The sequence below is a fragment of the Vidua macroura genome, chromosome 4 (genome assembly GCF_024509145.1).
Source record: "Vidua macroura isolate BioBank_ID:100142 chromosome 4, ASM2450914v1, whole genome shotgun sequence".
NCBI classification, from domain to species: Eukaryota; Metazoa; Chordata; class Aves; order Passeriformes; family Viduidae; genus Vidua; species Vidua macroura.
In genome coordinates this window covers 16415314-16435759 of record NC_071574.1, presented here as the reverse complement: position 1 = coordinate 16435759, position 20446 = coordinate 16415314, and the positions used below count along the sequence as shown (strand labels likewise).

At 40.4% G+C, this 20446-nt stretch overlaps 2 protein-coding genes across 4 annotated transcripts in view; one reads left to right on the top strand and one right to left on the bottom strand.

Annotated features, from left to right (window-relative positions):
• Nucleotides 1-10300, bottom strand: part of PRSS12 (serine protease 12) — a 33256-nt gene extending 22956 nt beyond the window's left edge. Inside the window, exons 1-3 of the mRNA XM_053976296.1 lie at nt 9917-10300; nt 2160-2298; nt 128-306 (exon numbers count right to left, since the gene is read on the bottom strand). Of these exons, the coding sequence (XP_053832271.1) occupies nt 128-306; nt 2160-2298; nt 9917-10235 (637 nt within the window). The 5' untranslated portion in view covers nt 10236-10300. The remainder of the gene's footprint in view (nt 1-127; nt 307-2159; nt 2299-9916) is intronic.
• Nucleotides 1-20446, top strand: part of METTL14 (methyltransferase 14, N6-adenosine-methyltransferase subunit) — a 68081-nt gene that overhangs the window by 26386 nt on the left and 21249 nt on the right. For all 3 annotated transcript variants that reach the window (XM_053976300.1, XM_053976298.1, XM_053976297.1), the window contains exon 3: nt 4086-4156. The gene's annotated coding sequence lies outside the window, so the exon portion shown is untranslated. The remainder of the gene's footprint in view (nt 1-4085; nt 4157-20446) is intronic.

Sequence of the window (20446 nt, the reverse complement as noted above, 5' to 3'; positions counted from 1 at the left end):
TGCAGTTATTCAATCTGTATAATCTGTTCCAAGAAATTTTAACACTTTTTCTAATTTAATTACTGTAATTATTACAACTTCTACTTAAATAAAACAAGGACTTGAGAAAAACATATGTATATTTTACCCAGGGAGGAGCTACATGTGACAGCAGCTGCCATTTTTTGAGGACATATCCCATCTTGCCAGGTGTCTTTTTCACATAACAGTATATTTTCTTCATCACCACAACAATGCACTTCACTCCAAAAAACAGGAATAAGGCCTAATCCAGAAAAGGGTATGTGTTTTGCTGTACCTTTTTCCCTGTAAAAATAATCAAGATAGGGCATCAGAGTGGGAGGAAGGGAAGTGGGAACATTTTCTCATATAAAAATCTTGGAGTAGAAAAGAAAGAGCTTTCTTCAGTAGTGTAAATTCATCACATTTTCATACAATTCAGCATTGTCTTCTGCACAAAGAAATGTAACAGATGTGACCCAGTTCTCATCATTTTGTTGTGGGATATTTTAGTACAGTGACTGTATTGCTGCAGAGCCAGCTACATTCATGCTCTCCCAGTTCTTAACTACAAAATCCAATGGAGAGTCCACAGTCCATAGGTGAATCTACAGTACCAGCCCCCTGCAGTTACAATTCCAGGAGGGGTAATGCCATCAGGCCTTTCTCCCTTATTCTGTCCTTTACTCCATGAAGATGTACCATGCTCTGCCCATAAATGCCTTGTATTGTGGCTGTGATGATGGGGTAGTGCAACCACCTCACACTCCATTAGATTAGGCCCCCATCCATTTTTCTTTACTCAGCCATTCCCATCCACCTAGAACATTTTATAAACAGCCCTCTTTCTTATGCTGAATCTACAGCAACACTTACAGAGCCATCTTCTATTCCTTGCAAAGCACAATGAAGTTAATTAAAACAAAGCCCAAATATGGTGATATCAAAGGAATAGATAGATGGAGCACCTGAAAAGCACCAGTAATACCTCATGAGTTCACCTGGTAGTACAGAGATCCAAATTTCTGCAAAACATTCAAGATAGCTCCAACTTTTAGCTAGTGTTTACTTGGGGCTTTTTTTGGCCTGGGTTCAGCTTTGAGCTATTTCTGTTGAAAAGACAAAACCATTCACCCATATTGCTGAACTACTTTTGCTAACAGCGGCCTTGTTCACCTGAAATGTTCAGAGTATGGAAAGCAGATAGGACTTACATGAAAATGAGGGAAGAAGCTACTCCACGTAGACAGCTGAAGTCATAAGCAAAATCACAGCCTCCAGATGGCTGAACTTTTATCTCATCTAATCTTTATATTTTTATAAGTTGGTATGGTGCATCCAGATTACTATTGAACATTATAAACCAGCTTAGATTTAATTCTGGCTAGCAGTCTGAAAAAGTGGATTAATCATTAGGAATGTCACAGTGCAAGTCTGCTATAAAAGCCTCTTACTGCTTGTAGCAAGCAAAACCAATGCTTTGGTATGTGAGTGAAAGAAATATTAGAAAGGCAATAAAGGCAGCCAAATTATGCTAAAGGGTGCTGTTGATTAACTCCATTCTGGCAGCAGTGGGAAGTAGTGGTCAGCGAGGACAGTGCAGGGATTTTCAACCTGTCCAGTATGACTGTAGCTCTAAAGTGTTGCCATATGCCAAAAATGTAGGATGAGTTCCAGGTGTCATTTGGGTGATTACTAGGATAACCCCTTGCCCCTGAGAATTAGGAATTTTCCTGTGATTAGGAGCCCATGTTGAGTCTAATCCTGGCCACATTTACATCATTATAGATTCAATAACCTCACTGGAGCTGTTAATTGGCTTAGTTAATCTCACACTTAGATGTGTGAGATCAGGACTGGACTACATAATTCTGTCCATGTGGACATCTCCCAGATGTCCAGTAGAGCAGTTTGTTGAAGCTTGCTGCCCTGTTCACACATTTCACTTTGAAAGCGAAGCATTTGCAGTCTGCTCCTGTCCAGAGCCTATCTTCAGCTTTCTGAGGAAATACTGATTGTCCTCTTTGATGTGTAATGTAGATGAAGCCAGCAAAGTATTCTGAGCAGAACAACTTCAGCATTCACTTTCAAACAGAAAAAGCAATCATCAAACACAAAAAGCCCTCAGGATCTACAAAGTAGATTATACTGAAACTTACCCAAGTGCAAGCTGTCGACATACAACTGTCGCGTCGTTATTGTCCCAATGGTTCCCACAGATTGTTCCCCAGATTCCATTCAAATAAACCTCCACTGTACCTTCAAACTCATTCTTGCCTCCCTGGAGTCTCACTGACCCTAGTTACCAAAAATTAAAAATAAAACAATTACACCTCCAAGATACTCTATTGCTCGGTCCATGCATCCCACACAGAAGACTCTGAACCTCATTTTCCCTGAGTTCCTGTTTCATGGATACTGAGCTGTTTCCAAGAAACGTTCTGGCACACCTAACATTCTCATACAGTGATGCACAAATTAAGAGAACACTTTTTTAACATGAGGAAAGCATTATTCTCCTCATACTGAAACTACATCATATTTTTGATCCTTCTGATGCTACAGCTTAAAGATCTAACAAAGTATTTATAGACACATAATTATTGAAATGTGATTTCCTCTACCCAAATGAGCAAAATATATATATGTATGTATATATATGTGTATGCGTGTATATATATATATACGATGTATATATATATATATATGTATGTATGTATGTATGTATGTATAAAATATGCTATACTTTTATCTTTCACAGAATTGCATTGACCTTAAGGGAATCAGAAAATAACCACATGGACTGCATAGCTTTTGCTCTGACCCATGTTACATTATGCATGTCACTGATGACAGCAGTTTATTATATCCAAAGAATGCATTTGTTCATACTTTTCTCAGACAAAAGCACTGCATGTAGTTCTGTTAATTCATGAGAGGTCTTCACCAAGCTCTCAGACAAAGCAAGCTAAAAAGCATAACGAATTGTCTAAAAGAAGTGGGTAAGAAAAAAGTGTTTCTTGAGAGCTACAGAGCACAGAAATCTAAGAAAATTAGCAGATTTTGCATTTTTGTATTTTTACTTGAGATGTCTGATGCATCTACTGTTGAAGTGCCACTGGCAAAGATGGGAAAAAGCTGGTCATAGGGATAACTACACAGAAACAGAAAAAATCATGACAGAGCAGTAACTCAACAAGAAACATTTCTGTTAAATTATCAAACATAGCCCAGCTGTATGAATTCGTATTGCCTGAAATCCCAGTTAATCCATCTGCCTCTGTTCTGTGACTACTTAGAAGCTACACCATCATCCAGTTTGCAGGGGTTTAGCAATGGGATGAAGATAGTCAGTGCTTGTGCCTACATTTCATTGTGTCTGTATTCATCTTTGTGTAACTAATAATAATAATAATAGGTAGATCCACTTTTTCTTCTCAGCTTCTGTCCTGGGTTTAATTCAGTGTATTTTATAAAACCACAGAACCAAACAACTGCCAAATAACTCAAGGAATTAATTAACCTCATGTTAAGCTTGGCATGTTCCTTTTCACCTCCTATTTACTTTCTCAGCAGTAACTTACTGTGCACTAAATTACAAACAACATTTATTCGACTCATGTTATAGAGTGAGCTATCATTCCTGAGAGAGGATTATTACTGAGTCAAATATAACTATACTGTAGACATGTTGCACATCATTTATCTGTCTTTAGAATTTTTCTGTTTGTGTTTTTCTGTATGTGTTGCAGACAGAGTTTGGAATTCTGTTTATTTCTGTTCTTCACCAGACTTTTGTATAGACTATTATTTTCACTTGAAACGTCAACTACACTCATAGCAAAGTGATTTCTGATATACCAGAAAGCAAGTTTGAAGATGTCATCTCCAAAAATAAGTTTACTTTAGTGCATGATTGCTTACAGTGCTGCATGACACCTACTGAAATCAATACAGTGCTTCCTGAGTACACATTACATAATGTTTTTATACAAATATTTGAATAAGGGAATACTTGAAGAATAAAATTTTCTTCTAAAGTCTCCATGGCATAATTTGACTCACTCCTCTTTCTGTATTTACAGATTTCCCAGTGACAGTGGTGGAAGAACTTAGCCATGTATATACAGCAAAACACACAAGAGGATTGCTAAAGGTAATTTTGTAACCAATTGTAAATATTCTTGGTTTTCACCTGACAAATTAATCTAGAAAGAAATAAAAAGCCTATTTTTACATGTAGCTAATATCAAACCTGCCATTTAATGGAGGTAACCAAATATAATGTATATACACTTCAAAGTATGTATCAACCTCTGTCATATGACTAAGTTATGTAGCAAACATATCAAAGGGTACTAATGAGAAAATTATTTCTCTGTTGTTTACTCAAAATGTTGCAGTATTCAGACACCTGGTAGTTATATTACCAGATCAAGAGATACATTAGTTACAGTAGTGATACCTCATAAAACACAACCTCAAGACTTTTCATTACAGTAGCTTAGTTTTTCTTTCCAGTATATAAAACTCTTTCTTCATGATGAAACACAGCTCTGTGTTTCCTGTGTAAATTGATCCTAGGGAATTGCAGGATAACAGCATGATCTGCCATCGTGTGTGTTTATGCTGTATAACCAACTATCTGTTTATGTGTTAATATTTTAATTGCAAGATAGTCAGTGTTTGCTTTGTAAAATAACCAGGAAATACTTTTTCACTTCATAGGAAGCAAGAAACTTAATATTTAGCATGATTGAAAGGATATAGGTTAATTCTTATTTTCACTGGTTAAGTCTACTGCTGTTCCAATGTAACGCCTCAAGCAGCCAAACATGTCTCAGGGGCTTCCTCTGTGCTGCCCCTGGAGCACAACTCTGCAGAGGAGTGTCTGCGTTCCTTCTTACAAAACATGTCTGGCTTAAGTGTATACACTGGAGGCTCTAGGTTTCTAGAGTCAGAGATATAGTAGCATCTCAAAATTTTAAGCTATAATTTTTCAGCTCTTTTAGTTGCTGAAGAAAACTAAACCTGTTGGGAGTAGAGCTAATGCAATAATATCTACTCTTTCTGCTCTCCACCAGTTCAGTATGGTATCAAACCTCTGCTTAAAGTGCTTATCAAACCTACCCTGCCTCAACACAAAGCTCAATAACAGGGAACAGTAGCACCAGGATCCTGCCCATGGCTCTGCCCTCCTCAGCACTGGTTAGGAAGAGGGAGGATGAGGAGAGGTGATGTGACCCCACAGTAGTTAGAAACTAGGGCACAGGACACAAAGCAGGCCTATGAGACAGCTCTAGACACATACTGTGGTCTTAGGACAGGCTTAATTCAGCCCTTTATTAAAAAATACAATCTGCTGTCTTGACAGAAACTCATTCATTTATAAAAATGAGTATAAATACATAGAAAGTATGTATGCATTTACTGTAATTTTGTTTTAGCTGAGGTTACTGACGGTCAATTCCTGTTGTTTACATACAGTTTGGTAATTTTAGTTGTCCTGGTATCTGCCCAAGTCAGAGTCTTTCCTATCTGCTATCACCATTGAAAGGAGATTAAGTTATACTTGCAAATGCAAGGAAGTAAGGATATCCAGTGGGTCTGCTGAGACTTGCTCCAGAACACCTGCCATATAGGCTGAAGATGAGACACTTGGGAAAACAGGGGGAGGAAAACCACCCAGCCAACTTTTAATTAACTCAAAAAAGCAGAAGAACTTCAAAGGAATTACACTGTTGTGCTTGGCCTCTTTTCCTATACATTCTCATGTATACCCAGAGTTGCTGGGTAACTATAAACCCTGTTTTATTTTTTACATTTCACTGGGAACAAGCATCGTTACTGTGTGGCTGAATTGCAAATAGAATGGGAATCACTCCCACTTCTGCTGTATGTGTTAGTGCTGCAGCAGTAGTGTTTATGGTGTTGGCTAAAGGCGTGCCACAGTTTCTTGGTAAACACCTGTCCAAAGGTTTGCAATTTGGCTGTAAATGTAGGCTGGGAAAGTAGGAATCAGAAGTAAAATTTGCCTGTGCCTTTCACCCTGGTGCAGTGTGCTCTGAAATGGCAGATTTAAAGCAAAGCAAAAGAAGTCGGAAATCTGTTAAAACAACGAATATTTTTATTTCTGCCCTATTGTTCAAGGTGTTCCAATGTGGGATGGTGCTACAGAAAGTCCAAATTGACATCAAGTGTGAGAGTTTCCCATGGGACCACAGTATTACTTGTAGTATTTAGAATACATGGGGATGATCCATAATACATACAAAAGGGTCTATCCCAGTTTCAGAATAAAACTAGTTCACTAGTTTGTATGAGGTACTTGTAAAAAGCTGCATGTAGCACAGGTAAAACCTAACATTGGTTCAAATGAATGGAAACTTCCCTTCCAGGATCAGGCCTGACTAAAATCAAATAAATGAATCCTGTTAACTTCAGCATAATTATGCACGGTGCTCACTGTGATCAATGAATGCTGTTGTCTATCACTTTCCTGAGCACTGCTCTTAGTCTAAAATTACAGTTATTTTCTCCAGGCATTTTAACCTTGAAAAAGGGTGCCTCCAGTAGAACTACTTTTAAAAACTATCTTGAGGATCACTAGCAGTATTGCATACTCAAGGATCCTTATATTAGAACTTTCATAAATATTGTATACACTGAGTGTGTAATGTGCTGCATTGGCTCCTCTGCAGCACTGAGATCCATCATGTCAGCAATCAATGGTTTAAGGCTTTGAGAAACTAAACTGAAACTGAGCAATGTAAGGGGCTCTGAAGGACTGCAGTTGTCTTATGTGGGCAGAGCTGGAGAAAATGAGGGGTCTCACCCTGTGCAGCTCTGGTAAGAATGGTTCCAGAGGAGCTGCTTCTTAGAAGGAAAATATGGACATTCAGGTTTCAGTTCTAATCATAAGTTAAAAAAAACCAAAGCCCCAAAGTCATTCCATCAACTGCTTGGGCTATAGTATAACAGGTAGGGGGAATAATCTAGTTTTTAGATTATGAGCCTGAGGCTTGATTCTTCTCTCACAAAAGTTTTATTTGAAGCTTTATTTGATTGACATTAGTGGAATCACCTTTTGATAAAAGCAATTTTAATGGAAAGGTTCTAAAGGTTGGAGATGTGTTGTTTATTTCCAGTTCTGCCACTGACCTCTGACAAAGGCATTTACCCTGTTTTGTATTGGTTCCTCTTCATAATAGAAGAGCAAAGAATTAACCCACTTGATTCAAAGTGCTTTAAATTAGATGTGTAACAACATAGCATGAACAACATATGCAGAAAACTGTAACTATGTGCCACACAAACATTGTGAGGGCAGCAGCTGCTCCCAGGAACTGAGCTAGGTAGGCCTCGTTCTTGGAACCTGAGTACACCACAGGTAAGTTGTTATTAGCAGCAACTTAAATACTAAATTCTGGTGGACTTATACAGGCTTTGTGTAGAGAGTATTCTCATATTCATTTATTGTCCTCTCTGATATCCTTGGTTAATCATGATAATTTATATATATTTGTATTTCATTTACTTGCTTTCAAGGCATGAATAAGTAATGTTACCCAGATATTTTTAGAAGGAAGGAAATGAAACACCAAAACCTATTATTTTAAACAGTAAAACTGATTTTAGTCTAGTACTGTACAGTATAATTGCAAAGGCACTTTTAAAAGAATTCATTCTTACTGTTTAAATATAAAACAGTTTAATATATACATAGGCACAAAGTTTAGCAATTAACTTTGCTGATAAGTCATAATATTTGAGCTAGAAAAAAACTGAGATTTACAGGTAAGCCTTTGAATATGGTATTGTATTTAGCTGTGGCAGGTGCCTAACACTGAGTATAGGCTTCCTTAGCTCAGGTACTAAAGCAAGAGGTGCAGTGAGTTTCTCTCTGAACAGTCTGTCCCTCTCTAGCTATAACCACATCATGGCATTGCCTCACTGGCATCTTTTTGCTTCTTGTAAGAAAGGAACATATTTCAGGGGGAATGTTACAACAATCTTTTATTTCTGGACAAATGGCTTGATTTGTGTCCATGTTCCACCTTTAGCCATCTCACAAACTCTCGAATTCTTTCATCTTGCCCCCATGGAGGCTTTTGGACAGACATTGGCCCTGGTGATGCCACTGGAGTTTACCACCGAGTCCAAGAGGAACAGATGATCTGTCCATTACAAAGTATTAGCTATTGTGCAGTAGCTGTGCCCTCTTAGCAGGGGCCAGTCTGGATTTCCTTTTTCTGGGGGAACAAAGCAGCATTCTGAAAGGACTGGAGAGACACAGTTAAACCCAAATCATGTAATATTTTTGGTTTTGTTTTGTTTTGTTTTTTGTTTTTTTGCTTAAATCCCCTTCATGCTGAACTCACAGGGGATTCTGAAACTTACTTTACTAAGTGCAAGATTGGGTTCTTAGCAATAAACTGCTGTGTTCTTCACTATTATATTAGACCAAGTCCTCATAAAGTATTTTGGGAACCAGACTGAAGAATTCTTAAAAAAACTATTAATATGCTGGGCTAAATTAGAGAAGCATCTGTGGTTCCCTCTCTGAAAGTGAGATCAGTTAAAGGGCATGAAGGCTTCTGGGTTTTTTTTCCATCTGTGTCTAGGTATCTGTTTTCTCCTCCATGCCAACAGCTGCCAGGTATTCTACTCAGGGAAACATCTGTACTGCATAACATCATTCTGTCTTCTTGAAGGAGTACATTTGACTTGGAGCACAGCTTTGGAAGCTGCATTTTTTTAATGTGTAAATGATCAGTAGGAACCTTGGTGCCTCCATATCCTCTTCATGGGGTATTTTGTACCAATATGTATAATTTTCATGTTGTTCAAACTAGCTTTTTTTTTTCACAAACGTTCTATAGATACTGTTGGAAGAGAAGGATAGGAATCCTTTTCAGTCATCTGAAAGTAAATTAATTTAAAAAAACCCTCACAACCCAAAGTCAGCTTTCAGAAAAAACAGTAATATTAATGATCAACCTCCTTGCTGACTTTGTGCCATTACAAAAGATGTAAAAAGGACAATTAAACAGGGAATTTTATTTTCATTTCAACAATTACACTTGGTCATGTTTAGTATAGCTATAGATAGGACACAATTCTTATTAGGTAGAAGATAATACCAGAGCAATGCAGGAGAAAATGTGAAGTCATTCAAAACCGGACTGTTCATCAATTTATTTAATGCCAACATTGATGAAATGTAAAGCTGATCAAGAGCTGGATGCTGAAATTGCTGTTCAATCCTTACACAGTGAAGACTTCCACTGAAGTCAGTGGGAGTTCAGCAGGGGAGTGTGTGAGGGGAGCACAAGTCTCTTGGCTCAGCTCACGGATGTTGTTGAGCACCAGCACTAACTTGTGAACCCCATTATCCTAAGATGTGGGAGTGGAAAAGAAAGTCATACTGTGTAAACAGTTCATCTTTGGAGACAGGCATCCTTCTATTTCTCTTTCTGCCACTTCACTTCTGTAGACCAAGTGCTTTCCCGGTAAGTGAACCCGATTACAAAAAAGGAATGCCAGTCAGCCTTGTCAAACTGAGCCTACTCAACGCTTATGGCACAGCTTTGAAACGCTATTCACCTACCCAGTATTAGAATAGTGGCGGAATAAACCCAGGCGGGACCTTCGTCTTTCCCCTGCATCCTCTGATGCACGAGTTTAACTCTCCTCTGCGAACGGCTTTGGCTGTCACTTCGGCAGACGGTGTCCGTCCCCTCGTTCCCCGTTCCCTCCAGCGGCAGGGAACCGGGTACAGGATGGGAGAACGCCGCCGCCCGGCTAAGGCTCTCTCAGTGTCTGTCTTCCCCCCCGCCGCGTCCTGCAGCCCCATCACTCTCCCGCTCCGCTCTGCCGCCACCCACTGCCTCGGTCTCGCCCCCTCCCCGCTTACCTCGCTCGAAATCAGCGCGGCCGCGCTCCGCCGCGCCCCGGCCGGCCCCGGGGGCGCAGCCGGGTCGCCCCTCGGCGCCTCCGGGTAGGGCGCAGGAGCTGCGGCGGCCCCGCGGCGCCCGGCCCGCCGCCCCCCGCCGCGGTAAAGGAGGTGCCGTCGGTGCCCAGGGGCACTGGGCCGCAGGGAAGCCCCCGGCGGGGCAGCCGGCGGGGGGCTGTGGGGCGCGGGCGGCCGGAAGGCCGGCGGAGACCTGCCCCGGCCCGCGGGCTCCGGGGATCGCCCCTATTACCAACGCCACCACGAAGCCGGCGAAAGTCATGGTGCCAGTCCCGCCGGCTTGGGTCCATCTCCCCCTCTCATCGCTCCCGGGATGCGAAGAGGGAAGGCGGGGCCGCGGCGTCCCGCTAATCCCCCTCGCCGCACACCCCTGCCGCCCGCCCCCGGCTGCCCGGCCCGCGGGGGCAGGGCGAGCCGGGCGCGGAGAGGCGCAGCCCCGGCGCTGCCGGCTCCCTACCTGCCGCAGCCTGCCCAGCGCGGCGGGGAGCGGAGCGGCCGCCTGGCCACCGGCACGGCCTCTCGGGCATCCCCGGCGGGGTTTACAGGGGGGTGCGTCCCCCGAGCCTGGCCCCGGGGCTCCCTCCCGCTCCCCCGCCAGCCTCGGGGCTACCACCTCTCTACCATCCCTCACCCTCGCCGGCGTCCCTCCGGGTTCTGCTCTGCCAGTGGTCCCACCGCAGCTTTCGCAGGCTCGTCCCACCCCTGGCCTTGGGACTCCCCTAACAGCTACCCTCTCTGCCCTCGTCCCGTGCCTGTCTCTCTCGGGACCTCCGATAGCCTCACAAAGAGCAGAAGGAGCCGGGACAGAGCCTGGCTTGGGGCGCGCAACTCCGGGGAAGAGGCAGGCCCTCTGCGCCGTCCGGGGCAGCACAGAGAATGGAGAGATCCCCAGACGTGTTAGCGGGGAACAAAGGGGCTGGAAACAAATGCCGTGAAATGTCTTCGAGGGTTTAACATTATCCCAGTCCCATGTGCTCTGAGTAATAATCTGCTTATTTCTGAGCGCTGCAGAGGTCTGCATGACCTGATCATCTCTGATTTCCTTGTCCCACCGGGATGGCTGTCAGTCAGATGGCTTCTTTGTCTCATATTGTTCGGTTGTTAGTTCGGGTCAGTTACTATGTTTTACTTTACTGCTGGTTTTAATCTCTGCCGTTCATTCTTGAGGTCCAATTCTTCCTCATGGAGCACATACGCTTTATTTGGCAATTTGTCTGTAATGTGAGTCTGTTGATTCACCTCTCCATAAAATCCTTTTTCCTCTCTAATTTATTTGTCTGGAAAGTGTTAATCTGCTTCTTGAGTGAGCACATGAATATTTCCACTATCTTTTGTTGAGACAAAAGTCTAAAAGAAAGAGGGTGATTTCTCCTTTCCATGTAGAGTGCCACATACATCCAGTGAACTGTGCCCTTCTTTTAGCAATCTCCAAACTGTTCAAAAGGTGCAAAATGCAACTTTATCAATTTAAACTTTTGTTTATAAGAACAAGAGCTACAATGCTAAGGAAAGCAGGTAACACAGTGTTTGGGATTGCCTGTGTTCATCTTAGTTCTGCTCATCTGTGGTTAATTCTTTATTGCAGCATTACAGTTTGCATTTTAATCACTCACACAGTTAAAGCATACTCTGCTGGGGTTTCTACAGCAACATGAAAACTATGCTATCACAGCGTCTGTTGCACTTCTTTGTGGACAGAAACACACAGATTGTTCTTTCTTGCTAAGATTTCTTCTGGGGATATGGATATGCATTGTTTTAAAAAACATCAAGACTGGTGAGAATTTCATTTGTTTTCAAAGTATTTGACTATATACAAGACATTAGCCTGAAAACAACTTATTATGGCCATTTTTAAATTGTCTGAAATTCTGTTTCTGTCATGACAAGTTGCTTGCTTTTATCCTTTGGGAAGGACCAGTTAAAATCATGCTCAGCCTAGCTGGTTAAGGTTTCCTTCATTGCCTAGTAAACACCTTTTGGCATCAAGTAACAGCAATATTTCATTTTCCCTGACCTAAGCTCTTTTTCCAACCCTCTGTAGCCTGGAAGAAAAAGGGTTCTCTTGATCAGCACAGGGGAAAGAAAACAAATGAGTGTGATGAGTCTTGCAAAGTGCTTCGGGCAAAGCTTTAAGCCTGGAACGTATTTATGTATTCTGATTGCATTGGCCTCCCCAAGGTGTGTGGGCTGTGCAGTGAACCTTCTTTACCTATTTGGGTAGAGGTATTTGTGCTTGAGCTTGCAAAATGGTACTCAGCAGGAGGTGGGGGAAAAGAGGGCAAGCTACTCAGGGAAAAAGGTTTGGAAGTAACTACAATTTCAAAAAAGCATCAAGAAGAAAAAAAGCAGTGTCATAATGATTCACTCCCAAGACAGGGTTCAGGTTTAATGGAAGGATCCACATGTACAGATTGACTCTTGACAATTTTAATTTTTATCATGATTGTTCTTTTTGATCTGCTCTTATAAGAAGAAGCCTTCATTTGTTTTAGAAACTATAAATGAGCTTCCCCTATGATATGAGGTCTGTTAATGCTACAGGAAATAAAGGTTTTGTTACAATTTACAAATTAGGGACTCAGTCTGGCGTCCATTCAAGACATTGATAGTAAACTCACTGTTAAGAGGAAGGGCACTCTTCTAAGGAATCCTGGAGCTGATGGAGGTGTTTTTTTTTTTTTTGCAGGATGTATGCTTTGCATTTGTCTTGCAGCTTCTGTCTTGGCTTGAGCATTTCTGAGTGTTTCCCCCATATGGTTTCTCTGGTGTCTGAACAGTGTGAGCACATGCACAGTTTGTCCTGCGGCTCTGGCACTTACAGGTGCCATGCAGAGAATCACTCTGATCTGCTTGACTGCTTTTATCACACTTGTAGGAAGCTCATTATCTCTGTGACTTCTGCCTCTGTCACATGTAGTCACAATCACTCAAAAGTTATTAGAAAGAGCAAAGACAAAGCAAGAGTTACATTTATAGACTGTGGTTTTGAGAACATTGATTCTTTTGGAACATAATAGTAAAAAACTGCACTATGCTTTAAGGGTGGACTTTACCTTCACATATTTAGAAACAAGAAACAGAGGATTATTACTCTGCTATAGCTCTAGAAAGATGCCAATATGAAATGCTCTTAGTGCATTTAGCCGCCTTAAAAAGTGTTCTCTCTGCTTTACAAAATTGTTGAAAACTCATTCACAAATTGAATTGCTTTTGAAAAAGGAAATGCAAATGAAAAAGGAATTGCAAATGAAAAGGAAAGAAAAAATATGTTTTCTTAGGAAAATAGGCAAGTAGTTCTTTGGAAACCTCAAAATCAATCTGGGTGTTACATATAACTTGGATTCTGAAATTACAGCATCCAGCTTTTCAGGAAAAAAAGGCAAAAAGTGCTGAAAAATCATAAATCTTTGGAAACTGCTAGTTAAACTCCTGCTGCAGCACTGGGGGATTGTAAGTCAGTAATCTGTGTTTAACAAGGCCTGTATTTTTATAGGAAAGCAAAGGCTTGTTATGGTCTTTTGGGATTGGTAGGGAACATAATCCATTACGATGACATTACAGTGGGTGAACTGGCTCCAGGTGAGGCCCATTCCCCATTTTGCAAAATGGTTCCAATACTTAGTCTCAGTATTTAGCTTGTTTTGACAGCAGTCCCATAGACCAACACTCATGACCAAAGCTAGGGAATCTGTGCTGTGCACTAGCAACTTCCTTGTCAGCAGTTGGAAATCATCTGCCAGAATAGGTTTTAGTTTCTGTACAATTCCACAGAGTTGACTGCTTTTTTCTCTACTGATTTTTGATAGTCCCAACACCAAACTGTTGATAAAACAAAGAATAATAAATAATTCATAGTTATGAATGGATCTGACCACTTCAACACCCCCTGCTCTCCTCACATTTCCGTGCATAGATTCCTTAGGTTACCCAAGAAATGGAAATAATGGAAATATTCATATAATACAGAGCAGTGTGGGTTCTTCATAATATGCAAGGCTTTAAAGGAAACTTACTCAAGAGCTTCCTTCATCCTAATAGCTTTCTAAAAGCAATTGATAGTTCTTCCCTGTGGCTGGCTCTGATTTTGCATCGTGTGAGGATACAGGTTATTAGAGGACTAATTTTCAATGAGTGGTTCATGTGAATAGGTGAAAATATCTGATGTGTGAGGGTCAACAGTACAAAAATAGTAGTCCTGCATTTCAAAACATTTAATACCCGGCATTTAAAATTCCACTGGAGAATCAGTCTAATTCTGCTGCCATTTGAATCAATAGGAAAATTCACTGATTAGCCTCTTCCTGTGTTCAGTAAAACTGCTTACCTTTATTTTTGAGTCATTCATGCAGTGTGCTGTCAGCAGAGATTTTAGAAAAGCTGAGCACTTCCAGCTGTTGATTCAGTTAATTGATTGTTAAATTCAGTTAAAATACTGGTGACAAGTAAAGGCGTGACTCAGTCCTGTCTCACTGCCACTGATAGCCCTATCCAAGGTATTCTCTCCTGCATTCTCTCCTGCCCACATTAGCATCAAGCAGCAGCACAGATGCACAGCTCAGACCAAGAGCTGACTTCAGGCAATGAGCTATGTGAAAAGTTCTCCCAGGAAAGAAGTACAAAGCAGAGAAAATATAATCAAACTGCCAGGCACCAAATGAAATTATTTCCTTACTGTCTAGCTTATAATTTTGTACTTTTTCTTTCATATAATTAACTAGGCTGGGGCAAATAGATCAAGTGCTGGAATAAATGGAAGAACTTGTACACATGACCTAGTGGGCACTGGGTGAGATCAAATACCAGGCTGAAGTCAGGACTAGGAGAGGAAGCAAAGCTTCACACAAAGGAGACTTCCATGTGCAAAATGAGCCATGGAACGGGTGCAGAAATGAGTCAATATTTTTAGGATGTAAGTCAGCGCTCTTATAAAATAATTTTATTCATTAGTGTCATTCTTTTTAACTACATGAGCAGCAGAAACTTGAAATGTTGTCAAGTCTGACTCAAAATTAATTTGGGTTTGTGCTTATGTGGAAGAGAATAGGCCTTTTGTCCCTAATTCCATATAAACTCCATAGGGTGACCCTGCATTGCACAGGATGTAGCTGAACAGATGGTAATTGATGAGGTTTCCATTAACACATAACACAGTGTGCACAGTAATGAGATCACAGAAAAAGCTTTTTTAAAGTGTTAAGTGCTTTCTTGTTCAGGGAGCTGAGTTCGTATTATAAGGGAATACCGAACCTGTTTTCCTGGAACAAGGCAATAAGGAAACTTGATTTCCTGAAGGAGTTCAATACATATGTGTGTATGTGCTCAACACTGGGTTCCACAGACATGAAGAAGTAACTGCAGTTAAAACTGAAAGGTTTAAAACTGGGGACCAGTTTCTGTTGCATGTGTAAAGCAGGTTACAGGAGTACCAGGTATAACACTTTGGAGCACTGGAGACAGAATGTCGATGGTGTTGCTACTATTTCAGCAACACCCAGGAACATGCAATTGGCACAGCATACGGGCCTGTTCATGCACTCCCAGTGCTGTGAGGTTTGAGCCTGCCTTGATATTGCTTCCCTGAGCAACCTCCAAGCACTCCTTATGCTCCTCTCACAGAAGCAGATCCCAAGTGTGCGGTGCCATGTGGCAGAATGGGGAGTGAGACTGGAATGCGAGAGCAGGAGAGCCCCAGCCTGCCTGTGAAAATGCAGCAGAGGTGCTGCTTTATCTCCTGATGCTCACAATGGGAAGTAAAGACAACATCCCATATGTTGCAGACTGTTAAATGGGTGAAAGGAGAGGCTGTGTAGTCAGCCTATAGATAAGTATATTTAAAGAGGCACGAATATGCCAAGGAGGATATTTTGAAGAAATGGTATAGGAAATCACATTTGTTAACAAACAAGCTTCGTGGATTTTTGCTAAGAAATGGAACTTCGGTTCCAAACTCACTACCCTGAGTCTATGTAAGATTTGGTAAGTGAGTCAGTCCTTTAAGGGACACAAAATGTGAAAAAAAAAAAAGTTTTCTTTATCATAAAACATATGTTTTGGACTCTTTTTCATATAGAAGATGGCCCTTGCAAATGAGTCAATATTAGGTAAGCCTGCCACAGAGCAGGATTAAGTCTTATTTATACAAAACATCCCATGTCACTGAGGACAACTGGTTCACAGAGCTGAGATATATGACCTTCTACAATTTCCTCTGACATTCATGTGTAGAAGGTTCCCTGAGGTAAACAATGCTTTAGAAATATACTTGTTTAAATAAGTTCTTCCCTCACAAACAATCCAGGTAGTTCCCTCTAATGATTTATGTCTGGAATGGTAACATTTGTCTTCTCTTTGCTCAGAGAGAAATTTCTCAAAACATTTCTTAATAATACCCGTTTCAGAATTCTGCATTTCATTGTTGTAAAGTGTAAGTGCAGTGAAAATCCCAAACCACAGAAAGTGAGGCAGGCAGGGTTGGTTTGTGTTTTTGTCTTCCACCTAGCTCAAGTCCCAGCTTCCCATTAGCAGCAGTGGAATGAGGCATTTCTGCTATTTGCTACACTATCTCCAACAGCAGTTTCAAAGTGATGCAGGAATTAATTTAGTGCTGAGCTACATATATGCAATGATCCTTGGTCAACATTACCCGAATTTAATCCTACCTATTTTATATATATTTGTTTTCTGAGAAAGACAGAGGCTTCATTCTTCTATCATTAGTAATGGTTTTGGATAAGAATATTATTATTTTTTTAAAGGAACACATATTCTCATACTTACTGAAGGGAAAGCTAAAAAAAACAGTTTATACTTACTTGACTCAGGGAGACTGGGATTTATTGGTTTGTATTGAAAGTATGAGGACTAATTTCAAATTGCCTTTTGTTTTACTTGAATTATTGGGAACTGTTAAGGAGGGGAATATATTGATGAGTGTTTATAATCCACGGTCTCTTGGCTGTATAGGTTAATAATTACCTTGAAATCTTCTGATGTTAGTGAGAAGATATTGTGCATTATGAATACATGCCTTAGGTTGCCTATATTGGTACCATTTAAAAAAATACAGATCCCAGTAGTTCCTAGCTTCCTTTCACAAATATATGCAGAGCTGCAGCAACCATTTCACACTGATTGCTATAAAGTGATACACAGAGATATACTTGCTATTTGTGCCTCCTTTCAACAATGTAGTTGAAATTTTACAATGCAGACACATATGTTTTAAAATAAATAAGGTGGGGATCCTGTGTACAGTTTTGAGGAGTTTCTGTACCAGATGGGATCAGAGTTATCTTTGCACTATTGAATTATGTCTCCTGTAGTTAGAACAGCACTGGCATTGTGCAGACCTGTGACAGACATTGGCACTTAGATTGCCTTCATTCTCACAGAATGCAGGTAGGAAGGGTCACAGATGACAAGGGCGCAAAGCAGGAAAGTTCCACTGCTGGAACTACTGGCAAAACAAAGAGCTTTTTTATAATCATCATTGTTGTCTAAATCCTCCCTTATTCATCTCCACTTCTGACTTTCTTATCTCCTCAGATCCCTCTTGTCCTATTATTTCCCCATTGCTATTTCCTTGATAATCTAACAGCTCTGTGGAATTACATGTTCCAACTTACAGTTTTCATACTTAGCCATCTTGGCTGACATAATGATATGTCAAGTAAAAGGAAAAGTTAAAATTAAGCTCATTGGATTATGAAGAACACTTTTTTTTTCTATAGGTAGAGCTATACAAAACATAGATAATGACTTCTGTTTTCATATTGATCTGCTTAGCACTCCATTTATTTTTTGAATAAGTACTGTATTACAATACACTCTACTTTTTTTACTTTAGACTTTTAAACATTGTTATTTTACACAATGCCTCCTAATGGTATGCCATTAAATCCTACCAGACCAAATGTCCAGTTGTCTGAAGTAGAAGTACTGCTAACTTTATCAATTGTGAACTTTCAAACCTCTCCTGGCTTTATTATGATTTTTACTCTGTTTTGGAACCAGGTCTCAGAATGTTGCCATTAGTTTCAGCAGAGCCTTCATTTAGCCCTTAGAAATCAAGTAACTTGTGCTGGGAGTTGTAGAGGGTGGACTTGCAATTTGAATCATAGGATTGTAGAACACCATGTTGGAAAGGACCTCAAGGACCATCTGATCCAAACTTTCTTGGCAAAAACACAACCTAAACAGATGGTTCAGCACTTTTAAAAGTGTCCAATGTTGGGAAATCCACCACTTCCCAGGGAAAATTATTTCATTGATCTGTAGTCCATGTGTTCACTTTTTTTTTTTTTTTTTTTTTTTTTTCCTGTATGTGTGGGTTTTTCTTCCTGAATTTCTCTCTGAATTTCCTAGGATCCAGGAAAAGTGAAAAACTCCTTTCTCTAAGATTTAACTACAAGCTATATTCTGGAGTAACAAGAAGATAAACGATAAATTCAGAGCTATATTTTAAAATACTTTGTACAAATAACATGCTGATGGAAAATACCTCATTTAGTTAGCTGGGGAGGTAGCCAGGAGACACTAAATAATACTGAAAACCAAAGTACTGAGTATGTCAGGTAATAAATAAGGATGAGTTTTCTGGAATACGGAGACATCAGACACAGGAGGTTTTCAGTGTACAAAGCTGCCATATCCTGTCACATTCTGTACAGTATCATTCAGTCTTCTTTACTGCCAGTCAGCACAAACAAACCAGCTCTGAGACAGTGTTCTTCTCTCACAAACAATCCAGGTAGTTCCCTCCAATGATTTATGTCTGGAATTGTAGCATTTGTCTTCTCTTTGCTCAGAGAGAAATTTCTCAAAGCATTTCTTAATAGTATCTGTTTCAGAATTCTGCATTTCATTGTTGTGAAGTCTAGGTGCATTGGGAAGTGTAAGCCCATTAATTTTTATGTTTACCAGGGCCACATGTAAACATAAAAATGAATGGTCTTGTTTTGCAACCATGATGGGACACAGATTACGGCTGTAAGATAAAACTGGCAGTATAATTTTAATGTATTGTGAAAAACATAGAAAAAGCAGGAAAGTGATACATAATATTTTCTGATTTTGTTGCTTGTAGTGTTAAGTCTGTAAGTCGGTGAACACTGAGAGGTATAGAAATATGGCTCTCTGTTATTCAAAGCATTACCAATTCACACTTTGATGCTTTGGTTTGTAACAGTAAAGCCAGGAGATGTCATGTCATTAGATCTTGCTGCCCTTGAGCAGATCCAATTCAGCTCAGTAGTAGAACAAATAATATAATTGAATTGTATAATAACTAGAGATTTACTCCTGCCTCACTAAGGAGACAGTGTCTAAGTGAAAAGGAGTCAATACATGGCTAGATGCACTGCAACATAAAGCTACACTCCACCCTCTCTTCACATGCTGTATTTTAAGGCATATACACAGACATTTCTGTTGAAAAGCATTCTCTGAATGTGGTGAGAAGCCTGTGGTCTCCAAATGAAGTGGGATTTGAAGGAAGAAATGTAAAAAGGCCAAGTCTTATCTTTTGCAATACAAATTAACACACTGAATTTGTAGAGTAGAATTAACTAGACCAGACTGTTATGTGGTCCAACTGCCTGAGTACTTCAGGGCTGACCAAAAGTTAAAGACTGTTGTTAAGGGCATTGTCCAAACACCTCTAAAACACTGACAGGTTGCCTGGGGCATTGATCCCCTCTCCAGAGAGCCTGCTCAGTGTTTGACAACCCTCTCCTAAAGAAATGCTTCCTAATGTCGTCTGAATAGCTGTAAACAGGATATCTTGAATTAAGAATATAGACTATAATTTTGGTCATTTGTGACATTTCTAGAAGAAAACATATTGATCAGAGGAATTTTTAAAATCAGAAATTATTTTTATTCCCAGCAGTTAAACAAATCCAGTGCAAGGTCTTAAAACCCTCTCTTGACCCATCCATATTTTTCAGCAACGTTTTGTTCAAAAAGCTTCTCTAATTCTGCTCCAATCCTGCTGGTTTTCTTCTGCTTGTGAGGAAGCCAGAAAAATGTTTAGTTCAAGTCATTAAATAAGTTTCTTCCATGTAGGGGAATTAGAAATATATTATCATTTTTTAAACTTTTGTGTGCAAGTCACTTATTCTTGCTGACAAAATAGAATGAAATACAATGCCATTCAAAAGCAAAGGAGTTACCGAATCTCTTTGAAAATTCCTGTCAATGGTCATATCCAGATATGATCAGTTGGTGCAGGGGCAGCACCTCCAACATCAAGGCTCGATGTCCATCACAAAGGACATGTCCGAGGCTGGATCAAGTGGCAGTGCAACTTGATCTAGATGAAGTGTGAAATCGCAGCACATGCCGGGCAAATTATCCACAGCCAGTGGCAGGGTGTTTATGAAGGCTCTGTTTTGGCTGGATGCTTGCGGGCTTACCAAGGACAGGCAGTACTCGCCTGATAGACACTCTGCTGCTGCTTAGTTCCTTCCA